Raw genomic sequence first — 13,517 nt, 5'->3', positions numbered from 1 at the left:
TGATGTAGTAATTACAACCTGTTAATCTATTTATAAATTGAAGGTCTGTAGTTATCTGAAGGAGTACATTGGTAGCAGACAGTTGTATAATCCAAATGACCCTAGTATAGTGTTCTGTCAAAAAGATCCTCTGGGAAAAGTATTTGGAGTTGATAAGTTTACCTTTACAGAAGCAACGTAAGTATTTATCTATAAAAATATAAGCCGAGCAATGTTAGATCTGTAAAGCGGAAGCAAATTTTTTGTTCATGCCTGGCCGGGATTCATGTTACTGAGATATGGTGGCACCAATTTGCCTTGCACTGGTGCATGCACTGTAGTGAGTTGACTGCTATATGCCAAATTTGATGATCACCTATATATTGTTTAATTAACTGTATATTTTGATTGAAACAATATAATTTGCTATTTATTATTTGTGTATCTGTTGGATATGTCTGAAGGAATAAACATTTACTAATTATAAAGGTGTACTTTTTTGTTGATCTGTGTTTGGGAGAGAAAAGGTGAAAATTGAAATGACAGCAAGTTTATATGAAAATATCCTATAGATTGGGTGTTTCAAGTCTTGCAGCAGGGATAAACAGATCTAAAAGACGAAAGTGAAAGACCTCATTTATATAAAAATGCATTGCAAGGAATAGTGTGCGACTTGTTGTTCTTCAGAATTAAATAAGTAGATGAATGGGAACAATATGTAACTGCTAATAAATGGAAGACCAAAGGATGTGGATAAGAATGATTGGTTGATTGGTTTTTAAATTGCTGTAATCTTGTCCAAATGATTTATTCTCCTATCAACTTGTACAATGGATCTAACTATAAACTCATCTAGACAGGGAGGTCTGGGTTGATAATCTTTATCTGAAATTATGAATCTCTATAATGCTTTAAAATTTACGTCTGTCTTGTATTTTTAGGAAATTGATAGATGCTAACTGCCACCAGTTACCTGACTCATGTATGGTTAAGAAAGAACATTTAGTCGCTAGACCAAAGAAAAGAGGTGATTCATCAAATCAAGAAAAAAGGGTAATTATCATGATTATAATAAATTGAATCAGAGATCTTCATGATCTTTGGAGTGTTTTAAAAATTCTATGGCTATTGTAACCTAAAATATCTATAATTTTGTCCATGTCCCCATTGTAGGCAATGGTAAAATCAAGTACTGTAAATTCAGAAATTATTGCATGCATTTATTATTGCAATTATTTTAATTTTTGCGATATTCAGAAAAATCCTGTTGGATTCATAAATTTTTTTTAAATGTGAGTTTTTATAACTACAGTAATCGCATTATTATAACCCTGTTGCATTTTTCTCTATAACAAAAATGTCACAATAATTTCAGAATTTACAGTATCAGTTTTGGTAGTATGTCACTAATAGTTTCAGGAGTAATGGCCATTTATAACTTTGAAAATTGCAAAATGTTCAATTTCCACATCCAAATTTTATGAAACTCATACACAAAGCTGAAGGACGCCTCCGGGTGCGGGAATTTCTCGCTACATTGAAGACCTGTTGGTGACCTTCTGCTGTTGTTTTGTTCAATGGTCGGGTTGTTGTCTCTTTGGCACATTCCCCATTTCCATTCTCAATTTAATTAAAAAATTTAAATCACATTATGTAGATAGATTTGGCCAGTAAATCATTACTGTTCTAGAGTAATGCCCCTTTAAAACTTGGAAAATTGCTAACTTTTTTAGTTTCTGCACTCATTTAGTTATAATGGTTAGTCTCATCATCAGAACTTTATGAAAAAATTGTTTATTTATAGATAGTAACTGTTTCTTGTCCAAAGTTGATTGACATACTCGTACATATTCCCAGTACACAGACAGGGGAACAGCAGAAAGATCAGAGTAATTTCCAAGGTCAAACATCAGACACAAGTGCTCACAGAGGTAAACATGGAAAGAATATATGTATTTATTATGAAATAAAAGACTATATGCATTGTAATGTTAGTTTTATAAAAATAAAGAAAAAAAAAATTGGCAACAACTCGAAATGACATGTTGATACAAATTCGATAAGCTTTTGCCATGTTTCAGCATTGGCAAGATGTTGTCTACATTGAGTTTGGTTTGTTTTGCATGACAGCATGTGCATCCTTGTTTTAGAGTAGAGTTAATATTTTTTAGTATTTTTTATCCATTTTAGCACAAAATTTGTCAGCTTCATCTACTGGTAGTGGAAGACATAGATGGGTTTCTGTAAGTAAAAATTACAAATGATATGTAAATAGAAAGATAGATTTACTGATAGTTGAGACAATTGTGATACTATATGTGCAGTCAAACCTGTTTATTCCAAATCCTGAATTTAAACCTATCCATTCTCGACTCGCTGTATCAACAGCCTAGTTATAAGTGAACTTTCTATTGTGATTAAGGTGGCTCGGGACTATTCGACTGCGCATAATTTCACGCATGAATTAAAAAAGTATTTGTCGTAAATTCCATATAATTTTTTTTAATATTTTGATTGATTAGAAATGTCAAATCATTGTAGTTATGTAACTAATAGAATATTTTCGTTATTATCGGTATTTTTTAAAGGGTCAAAATGACAATTCACCCATTTTCACCATTTTCCCGCCAAAATTTGGGTTTTAAGGTAAAATATTTTTTTTTCCTTATCGGTGACCTATGTTTTTTATTGGCTCATTCTTTGAAGCTATATTCCAGCTTTTCATATAACAGTTTTGGACCAATTGTCATAGAACGTTTTTTTGATATTCCGAAAAAAATATGTCAACAACTCTATTTCCCCTATCATTTCATTGAAAAATGGTCCCTTTTACATACCTGTTTAAAAGTAAAATTTTGAGCTTAAATGGTCCATGACCCCCTATTTTTTTTTGACCAATTTGAATCATTTTCTTTAAAGAATAAAATAACCAAAAATACGGCACTTTTGATAGAAACTTCGAATACGCCCGAGCCACCTTAAACTTGCTTGTGGGAATTAAACAAACATTTCTGTTTTGTGAAGAAATCATCTTTATCAAGTAGCTTGAAGAAAGCACAGTTCAACTTTGAGTTTTGGTGGCATCACTTTTACAGTTCTAGAGTTGTACCCACCCCTTTACAAAAGGATAATTGTTGAGTTTTTGAGTCTGTTCTTTAACTATATAGAATGCATATGCCTCAAACAAATATTATGACACTTATGCATAATACTTACTACCACAAAACTCAGATCATGTACAAATTTGGGTAGCATCACTTCTACCATTCCTGAGTAATGATTCACTATAAAATTATATGCAATTGGGAGCATCATCTGTACCATATAGACACATTCCCCATTTATTTGCCCTCCTTTTCTTGAAATAAACTACTAGATTTAAACATATTCAACTGTCCAGCAGATGAATAAAAAAATGAAACATTGCAGTTTACAGAAATCAGAAGTTTTGGTATGAGTGCCAATGAGAAAACTCTTTTACATCCATGTAACAATGTGTAACAGGTCAAAGTTAATGGCCTTCAACACAAATGTTTGTTGTTAAAAGTTATAACTTGAAAGCATTCTTTTGAGGTAGGTCTTTTCAGACTAAACCCATAACAATACAGAGTTGTTAGGTAAATCATTAATCTTTGTTAAGGTGGTACCTAACACTACAGGGAGATAACTCTGTAAAGTCAGCTAAACGTTTTAATTACGTTGTGTAGTAAAAGGAATATTAAGGGGGCTCCTGGGTATAAATGAATTTTTTTTTCTAATATAGGATTTCGCTATATTTTTTCATAAATGAACTTTATCATATACTTAAAAGAAAAATGAAATAAAAAAATGGGGTCACCGTTCATTTAAGCTAAAATCTGCCTCTAGAAGAAGCATACATTTTTGTTAATGTCCTTTTTTTCTGTTGAACTAATAGGAGAAAAAGAGGAAATATCGAAATAAAAAAATAACCTAATATAAGAAATCGCTTAAATTTTACAATTATTTAGTTTATGTACAGCTTATTTGAAAACAATAATAAAAAATATAGGTCACCGATGAGTTAAAAAAGATATTTCAAATTTAAGGCCATAAAATGGCATTTTTGCACCAAAGGGAGATAATTTGGAGCTTTTTCAATTTTTAAAGTCATCTGGGGCCAAACCAAATAATTTTTTTGGGTTGTTTTTTGTACCATATCATAAAGTAACAAGTAATAGTGTAATAAATAAAATTTGTAATGAAAAAATAAAGGTTTAATTTTTTGCTAAAATTTTTGTACCCATGAGCCACCTTAAGCTTCTCAATGATCAAAATTGGTGTTTGTCAAATTGCTATATAACCAGTGTAATTTTTCTGACAAAACAGTTGGTTCAAAAATTTTGAAATTTTTATATTTTAATTAAAGTCTCATGGTAAATACTTTGACAAAATTTTATGAAAATTAAACGAGCCAAATTAATTTTAGTGAAAGTGTTGGGTACCACCTTAATACCGTAATTTTTCATACTGGCTGAAAGTTAACATTCCCATATTCATCCACAAAAAAAGAAAAATTGCTAAGAAAAAAACACTGACACATTTAACCTCATGAAACATATTTAGCGGAGAAAACAAATTAAACTAGTTTATATTCAATTATAGGAAAGGGACAATTCCGTACCAGATATAATAGCCATCGAGCTAGATGCTGACAATGATGATGATGTTATAGGTGTGGAGGTTGGAACCAATGGTGGTGATGAAGTTATATCTGTAGAGGTTGATGCTGACAGAATCTCATTCGAGTATGAAGTCTGTTCAGATGAGGATGATATTATATCCAGCACAGCCAGTGTATCAGGAATCTCAGATACTGTAAGTTTTAGGAGATATAAGATTATGAAAGGGTCTGTCCCTTTTAAAATCTTATATATCATTTATATCACTAGCTTCACTAAACTTAAAGTTCATAAAGTAATGATTTAGAATGATTATCTATAATCTGTTACCCTTTTTGAAGATTTTGCATTTTCCCTGTACTAGATCTTAAGATGCTCCTTAGAGATCAGTAATGTGTTTGTAATAGTTGTTAAAAAGAAAGTAGTTGTTTGTTGTTGATGTGGTTCATAAGTGTTTCTCGATTCTTGTGTTTTATATAGATTAGACAGTTGGTTTCCCCGTTTATTTGGTTTTACACATGTCATTTTTGGGGCCTTTTATAGCTTGCTGTTTGGAATGAGCCAATGCTCTGTATTGAAAACTGTAAAAAATGTGACTTGGATTGAGAGTTGTCTCATTGGCACTCATACGACGACATCTTATATCTATTTACATAGAATGGAAATAATCAGGGAAATAATATACCTTTGTAGAAGCTTAGGAAATATCTATGAACATGATCAACACAAACATAAAAGACATTTTAAGTGCTGTGTTCTCTCCTGGCCAATTTTACATTGTGGTATTCAGAACTATCATATTTCAACACTGTAATATGGGACTCACCACAGCTTTAAAGTTTAAAACTATTGCCTTTAAGCTTTCAAAGGGTCATTGAAGTTCCTTTTGGCTATCAAACAGATACAATCACATACTGTACTGTGGATTCATTATTATTCGTTGGAGACCAATTTTTGTGGATTTAGTGAGTACAGGTGAACCACAAAATTAAATATTCAACGAATTACAAATTTTCCACGAGATTGCATGCAAACTTTGGCAAAAATTAATAGTCCATGAAAATACAAGTTTACATTATTCCATGAAAATAAATGAATTTACAGTAATTCGTTAGGAAAGAACAATGATATTTTGTGTCTTTAAAACACCATTGAATTCTAATTGATTATGTTAAATAAGTTGTACCTTGACAAAATTAGAGTGTTGTAGAATTTATTTATGAATTATCTCCCTTTGAATGTGTTTCAAGCAAAATCATTGAATTAGGTATATATATGTTTTTTTCCTAAAAATATCAACATGTGAATTTGATTTCTTACTTTTCAGAATGTAGTGATAATATGTGGTGATAGTGATATGGAATTCTGGGGTGATTCTGATTCAAGTGATTCAGAATTATCAGATGGGGTAAGTTAATGTTAGATATTAGATTAACAATATTTCTCCACTTTTTTGCTGAGCATTTTAAATACTTAAATTTAATTGTTGAAAGTAGAGAAATATTGTCATACAAGGGTTATAGAGATGGACTCTGTTTGTTTAATTGTTTCTTTTTCCTTCCTTTTTAAAATTTTTTGTATATATTAATGTCACATCACGAGGTTCTTTCGCATTTTTTCAGGAAGTCGCAATAGGAAATAACAAAGAAATCAAGATTATGTTCATAATTAAATTTCGACCAGTCCTTTTCTGAAAACAGATATTTCACTAGTGAGGAGAAATATTATTTTCACAGCGCTCAAAAAATATAAATATAGCTAAAAACTATGATTTATCCCTTGATCCGAATTTTATATTTTATATTGATATGAAACTTTAAAGAAAACAAATTTGTTCATTATTATTAAAACATTAAAGGTGGTACCCAACACCTGAACTAAAATTAATTTGGCTCGTTTAATTTTCTTAAAATCTTGACAAAATATTTACTTTGACCCTTTGACAAAAATATAAACATTTCAAAAAATTTGAACCAACCGTTTAATCAGAAAAAATACACTGGTTATATAGCAGTTTGACAAACACTTATTTTGATCAATCAGAAGCTTAGTATTCCCTTAACAACACAATGTCATTAAAACATTCTGCTGATTTTACAGAATTATCTCCCTGTAGTGTTAGGTACCACCTTAAAAAGTATATGGATGGATTAGAAATAAAAACTGGTGGCATAAAGTGTTAAGATCGTCTGTTGTAGGTCTTTCATTTGTCAGTATTTCCAAAGCAAGTACTGTAAATTCAGAAATTATTGCAATGTTTTTATTATTGCAAAAATTGCGTCAGAGTTATCAAAATTGCATTTTAGTCAAAAATGACAAAAATTGCAAAAATAAATGAACGCAATAATTTCTGAATTTACAGTATTCAGTCATATTTTAACTTAATTAATATCCCAAAGATTTCATGTTAAATTTTAAAGTGTATGATTAAGAAAAATTGAGAATGGAAATGGGGAATGTGTCAAAGAGACAACAACCCGACCATAGAGTAGACAACAGTCAAAGGCCATCAATGGGTCTTCAATGCAGCGAGAAACTCCAACACCAGGAGTCCTTAAGCTGGCCCCTTCACAAATATGTATACTAGTTCAGTGGTAATGGTATCATACTTAAGTCTGAATTAAACACAAGAAACAAAAATTAAAAATGATACAAGACTAACAAAGGCCAGAGGCTCCTTACTTGGAACAGTTGCAAAAGTGTGGTGGGGTTATGGGACACTAAATTAAATCAATTTTGTGTGCCTTTTTAAAAAAAAAAAGTAAAATCACAAAAAAAAAAAATAATTGTTGAAATATCATGACAAAATCTTCTAATTACAGGATAAATGGACGTGTACAGAATGTGATACGAAAAATTCTCCTTTACATGGTCACTGCGGACATTGTAAAAAAGTACGTCCAAACTGGTTACCAGAGACTACACGAAAGAGACGTTTGGAAAAAATGACCTCAAAAGATCAGGCACTTTTATCTTCTTCTGAATGTAGTGACATATCTCACATCTCTTCAAAAATTCAACGTCGCTTTTCAAGAGACCGTCTTACGTCGATAGAATTGGAATCAGACAAGGATTTAATAGGCGATGAAGAGGACTCAGGAATCAGTACTGTGTCCAGTCAGCAATCTAGTCAAGAAAATTTAGCCGAAAATAAACATAAATCGTATTCGTCGTTGATAGAAAATTCTTCCACGTTAGGATCGTATAGAACTTTGTTAAACTTTCAAACTACAGCATCGGCAAAAGATAAAGATGAAGAGACAATATCCCAAAAAATAGATAAACCGGACAAACCTCAAAAAGATTTGAAGCTTGAGAAAAGTTCAAGCATAAAGGAAACTGGAAATTCTCAATCACAACTCGGTCTTTGCTGTATTTGTTTCAGCCGGCCTAAAACTGCCAGCATTATTCATGGCTGCACTGGACATCAAGTCTGCTGTTATAGATGTGCCAAGCGACTCAAAAGACTTGCAAAACCATGCCCCCTTTGTAGACGACCTATTCAAAAGGTCATTAAAAACTATTTTGCTTAAATACTTTTATACTTTTTACTGGCCATATTGTAATTTGTTTTGTAAATTGCACTGCCATGACTGAATTATCAATACTAGTGATCACTTATACAAATTATCATAGAAACTTTGCCTTTATTTGAATTATTATCTGTGTCGTAGGCTTATAGTGAACTTGCCAATTAAATGATTAAAAAAACTTTCAGATTTTCAATATATTAAGGCATTGGAAACAACCTTCCTGAGATATTTTTGATATTCATTAAAGCAATAATTTTTTATAATGGAATTTTCAAACTATTAAACAAATCTATATCTAAATTAGACAATTGTCTAAGCCAATTTAATTTCAGAAGAGTCCATTGCATTGGTTTTGAATGGCCCTTAGAGTCTATGATAAAGTATGGTTAGATGTTTAAGCATATTGTAGTGCATTGTTAAAATCTCAGCATTTTTTTTTTATCAATCAAATTATGTCATTGTATGTATATATTAATCTATATTTTTTTCTTACCTTATTACTCACATATTCATTATGTTTGTGTTTCACTGGCTTGTATTATTTATTTTTATGTACTGTTATTTAATTTAAGTTCTAATCATATTTATTTTTGTGTCTTCACATGGCAGCTATTATTGGATCACATTTTTAGCAATCTCTGTCAATTACCACATGATTAAAACATTAATTTGATTCATAATTGTCATATTATTTATGTTAATGTGTTCACCAATTACTGCATAGACGAATCATTCAGCATTGGATATTTTATATTTCACAATTTCTACCATTAAAATTTTCATTTAATAAATATTTGCACAGATATATGTGCACTCATCAATTTCAAAGTTTAATGTGCAATTTAACCAAAGTATTATTTATTTCATAATTTAATACAAAATCTTCCAATAAGTAACTTTTATTCACATTTTACTATAAAACATTGTATCAGAATGAAAGCAATTGCAAATGTTTGATTTTGACGAAGAAAAAAAGCAAAACTGTAAAACGAGTTAAGATGTCTTAACTGACACAAATATTTAAAAAGAAAATAACACTTTTGGTGGCAATCTCAATTATTTGCAATGCATTTTTCATACTAGTGAAGTTCAAAAGAAGAATTAACAAAATGTAAAAAAAAATAAGTTGCATTTCCCATTGCCAGAAATTTCTGCCTTATATCATGTATATTGCAGGGCAAAACAAGTTTATGGTGGACAGTTTTAAATGTAAACCAACTAATTTTCAACCTTTCTACAGTGGTGTAAGGGAGGCAATTTAGATCTTTTGATGTTAACAATAAGGATCATTATAACAGCTTCTAGAATTAAGATACTTTTAAACACTTTATTTTCTGTCATTTGTTTCCTAAAAACAGACAAGGGCATCAAATATCCAAATCAAAGTGGAAGAAATCCCATTTAAGATCGCCTGGCCCACAGGGCCAAGTGAGCTTTTCTCATCACTGTGTGTCCATTGTCCGATAACTTTTACACAAATCTTCTCTGAAACTACTTGGCCAAATTTAACCAAACTTAACCACAATCATCTTTGGGGTATCTAGTTTAAAATATGTTAAACCCAGACAACCAACCAAGATGGCCGCCATAGCTAAAAACAGAACATAGGGGTTTAATGTAGATTTTGGCTTATATCTTTGAAACCATAGCATTTAGAGTAAATTTGACATTGGGTAAAATTGTTTATCAGTTCAAGATATACCTGCCCTGAAATTTTCAGACTGTTGTTGGGTTGCTGCTCCTCGATTGGCAATATTTTAGGAAATTTTGCAGTTTTTGGTTATCATGAATTTAATCATAGATAGTAATAAACTGTAAACAGCAATATTGTTCTACAAATAAGTCAACATGACCTTAATGTTCAATTGACTCCTTAAGGAGTTATTGTCCTTTAAAATAAATTTACATAAATTTTTGTAATCTGTCAAATATCTTTTCTGAAACTACTGAGACCAATTTAACCACACTTATGATAATTATTTGTGATGTTTTACTGGAAAAATAAATACTTTTAATTATGTAATAGTGCAGGAGTGTAAGTTTGTTTCTGCTATTGGGAGTTTTTTTTCATACCAGTAGGCATGGGCTTCAGTCTTTAAAGGGAAATTCTAATATTAGATAGAACAATATATCAGACTTGACCCCTATGATATAAGACATAGGTTATAATGTTAAAAGATTATTGTTTGTGATAGACTGTTATTGTTTGTTACCTTTATAAAATAAGTGCTTGTTGTTGTCTTGGATACAAGGATTTATTAACGCTAAATACTATAATCAACTCCATTGATCTATTAAAATAATGTATTTTTGGGTTAGTGAATCTTGTTTTTCTAGGTAAAAAAAAAAGTTAATTGTTTCATTTTGTGATAATCGAACTGGTGTATTGTATTAAAAATACATGGCTTGCACTAATAACTGTTTGCCAGAAATTAAAAATGGTTCACAACAATTCAAAGTAAGCATATCATCATGGACAAGTTTTTTTTTTTTAAAACATATCCATGTTTTGAAATAACCAAGATGACTGACAGCACAACTAGAAAGTTTTCATACTGGTTTACACATATATGACAAGATTTAGAAATTTGTAATGACTATATTTGATGATTGAATAAACATTTTAGAAAGTAAAATAATTTAAACAAATGGATATGGGTACTCATGTATTTGAAATTTATATTTAGAAGTTCAGTTACATGGAATTATTATCTCTGGTAATAAGATCAGCGTAAATAAAGGATATATACAAAAGACTTTGTTCTTGTTGTGTTAGTATTTATATTATTGCTCATTGAAATAGCTTTCTGGTAGCAGCAGCTCTTCATAGTTTTTTTGTTTGTTTATTTATTAAACATTGATATTAAATGGTAGAAGGACAGATCCAAGGAGGTGAAAATCTATGTCTGTAAGTAAAATTGAGAATGGAAATGGGGAATGTGTCAAAGAGACAACAACCCGACCATAGAAAAAACAACAGCAGAAGGTCACGAACAGGTCTTCAATGTAGCGAGAAATCACGCATCCGGAGGCATCCTTCAGCTGGCCCCTAAACAAATATATACTAGTTCAGTGATAATGAACGCCATCAGTGTTTTCCTGAATTTTACTGTTTTTGGCTCTACTGAAGTCTGAGTCCATACCTCTAGACCTTCCTGTTTTTAAAATCTAATATATGCAGCTTTTCTATTGGATATAACTTAAATTTTGTGTAATCTTAAATAACATGTATACTGACTTTGTCTATGTATTAATATACAATTAACCAATATTATTGTTAATTTTTATAATGATATTGGTAGGTATATATATACTTAGATCAACAACAAATGCATTCTTGTTTATCACATGACAACTTGAAATGATCATAAATAAAGTCATTACTCCAAGTCTATACAAGTGTCTGGTATACATTTAATTTAGTCAGTAGACCCTGGAAATATGTAACGCCAATGATGCCAAGTTGTCAGTTTATGATAAGTCCACTACCGACAAAGTCAAAAGGACTTTTGGTTTGTAGTCTATTTTCTCCCGCTTCGTTTTCACCGATTTGTATTTGCTGTGCAACATTTTGGTGATTTTTATTATACGACCTCAAAATTTTTGCGGTCGTAGATTGGTATCACGTCGTCGTCGTCAAAGACGGATGGTTTCCGAATACTAACATTAGTATAAGTAAATAGAAATCAATAAAATTTCAACAAAATGTTTATAACCACTAAAATAAGCTTGGGATTGATTTTGGGGGTTATGGTCCCTAAGGTTTAGGAATTCGTGGCCCAAAGGGGCCCAAAACAATCATTTATCTAGTGTCAGGACAACTTGAGTATCAGTAAAAAAAATCAATAAAAGTTTAACACAATGTTTAAAACCACAAAAGGAAGCTTGGGATTGATTTTGGGGGTTATGGTCTCTAAGGTTTAGATATTTGGGGCCCAAAACAAGCATTTATCTGGTGTCAGGACAACTTTAGTATTAGTTAATAGAAATCAATATAATTGTAACACAATGTTTATAACCATAAAAGGAAGCTTGGGATTGATTTTGGGGGTTATGGTCCCTAAGGTTTAGGAATTAGGGCCCCAAAGAGGCCCCAAACAAGCATTTATCTAGTGTCAGGACAATAAGTTGTGTATAAGTATTTCAATTGTTCTGAAATTGTACCAAAATTTTTAATACCATAAGTAGAAGGTTGGGATATATGTTAAGGGTTATTGGCAAACAGTCTAGGAATAAAGGACAAAAAAGGGGCAAAAAACAAGCATTTTTGTAGATAATACATTGGAGTTATCTTTCTTTGTCCAGAATGGTTGTTGAATCACCTTAAACCAATACTTTATGAAATCTTCTTTGAAAATCGGAGTTATGTTTCTTTGTCCAGAATAGTAGTTGAATCAACTAAGTCAATGCTATATACAATATACAATACAATATTCACTTTACTACCAACTGATAAATTAAAGCAATCTTAACCTTTCAGTGATAACAAGCACTTTGATTACCATTCTAGGGTTATGCCCCTTTACAAGTGGAAAAATTGAGGAATTAACTAAATTTAATGATATGTGTATATAATGCTTATTACCTCTAAACTCAGTTAAAGTTCAATTTCTGGCAGCTTCACTTTTACAGTTCTAAAGCTATGTCCCTTTATAACGTTATTTGCTATTAAGGGTATCGTATGTGTCCCTTTGGACACATTCCCCATTTATTGTTTTAGAAGTTACTATTAGTTAATAATTACATTAAATGTATGTTTCACTATAATATGTTATTCTGATTGGCTAACTGTACATAACGTGTTATTCCTTAAGCAGTTGTATCACACAATAAAACTTTTCATTCATGATGACACGAGGTCCCACAATAAAGTGCACAGGTAAATGAAATAAAAACTTGATAAAAGGCGTGTTTTCATGATCATATAGGTAAAAATGTAATTATAAGTATTGAATGCCTTTTTTTGTAACTTTATAGGGTTGTAAAAGCGTTGACCGTGCGCACATTTTTAGTATGAAGCGCTTCCGCGCTTCATACAAAATGTACTTCGGTCAACGCTTTTACACCCCAATAAATTTACAAAAAAGAGCATTCAATTCTTAAATATTAATGTTAACCATGACTGTATGTCATTTTATATGTTATGATGTAGTTATTGTTGCAAACTCCATTAGTATTTGAATTGAGATCATTTTTGGAATAAGGGAAAGGGGGAGGTGAAAAAAAAATAGGGGGTACAATTTTTCTAATTTCAGATATCAGAAATTTCATCAAATTTTTTTTTTTGAGAGAGAGGATTAATATTCAACAGCATGGTGATCAATTGCTCAAAAGCAAAAAAAAAATAAAAATTTTAAGTTCATTA

General features: G+C 30.9%; 1 protein-coding gene across 3 annotated transcripts in view; it reads left to right on the top strand.

Annotated features, from left to right (window-relative positions):
• Positions 1 to 10,906, top strand: part of LOC139491473 (E3 ubiquitin-protein ligase Mdm2-like) — a 105,730-nt gene extending 94,824 nt beyond the window's left edge. For all 3 annotated transcript variants that reach the window (XM_071279182.1, XM_071279181.1, XM_071279180.1), the window contains 7 exons: positions 44 to 177; positions 921 to 1,032; positions 1,784 to 1,910; positions 2,170 to 2,222; positions 4,603 to 4,815; positions 5,947 to 6,027; positions 7,442 to 10,906. In XM_071279182.1, the coding sequence (XP_071135283.1) occupies positions 44 to 177; positions 921 to 1,032; positions 1,784 to 1,910; positions 2,170 to 2,222; positions 4,603 to 4,815; positions 5,947 to 6,027; positions 7,442 to 8,152 (1,431 nt within the window). In that variant the 3' untranslated portion in view covers positions 8,153 to 10,906. The remainder of the gene's footprint in view (positions 1 to 43; positions 178 to 920; positions 1,033 to 1,783; positions 1,911 to 2,169; positions 2,223 to 4,602; positions 4,816 to 5,946; positions 6,028 to 7,441) is intronic.
• The last annotated feature ends 2,611 nt before the right edge of the window (positions 10,907 to 13,517 follow it).

This window comes from Mytilus edulis, chromosome 10 (assembly GCF_963676685.1).
Source record: "Mytilus edulis chromosome 10, xbMytEdul2.2, whole genome shotgun sequence".
Lineage (NCBI taxonomy): Eukaryota > Metazoa > Mollusca > Bivalvia > Mytilida > Mytilidae > Mytilus > Mytilus edulis.
This window is presented reverse-complemented; position numbering and strand designations above follow the sequence as displayed.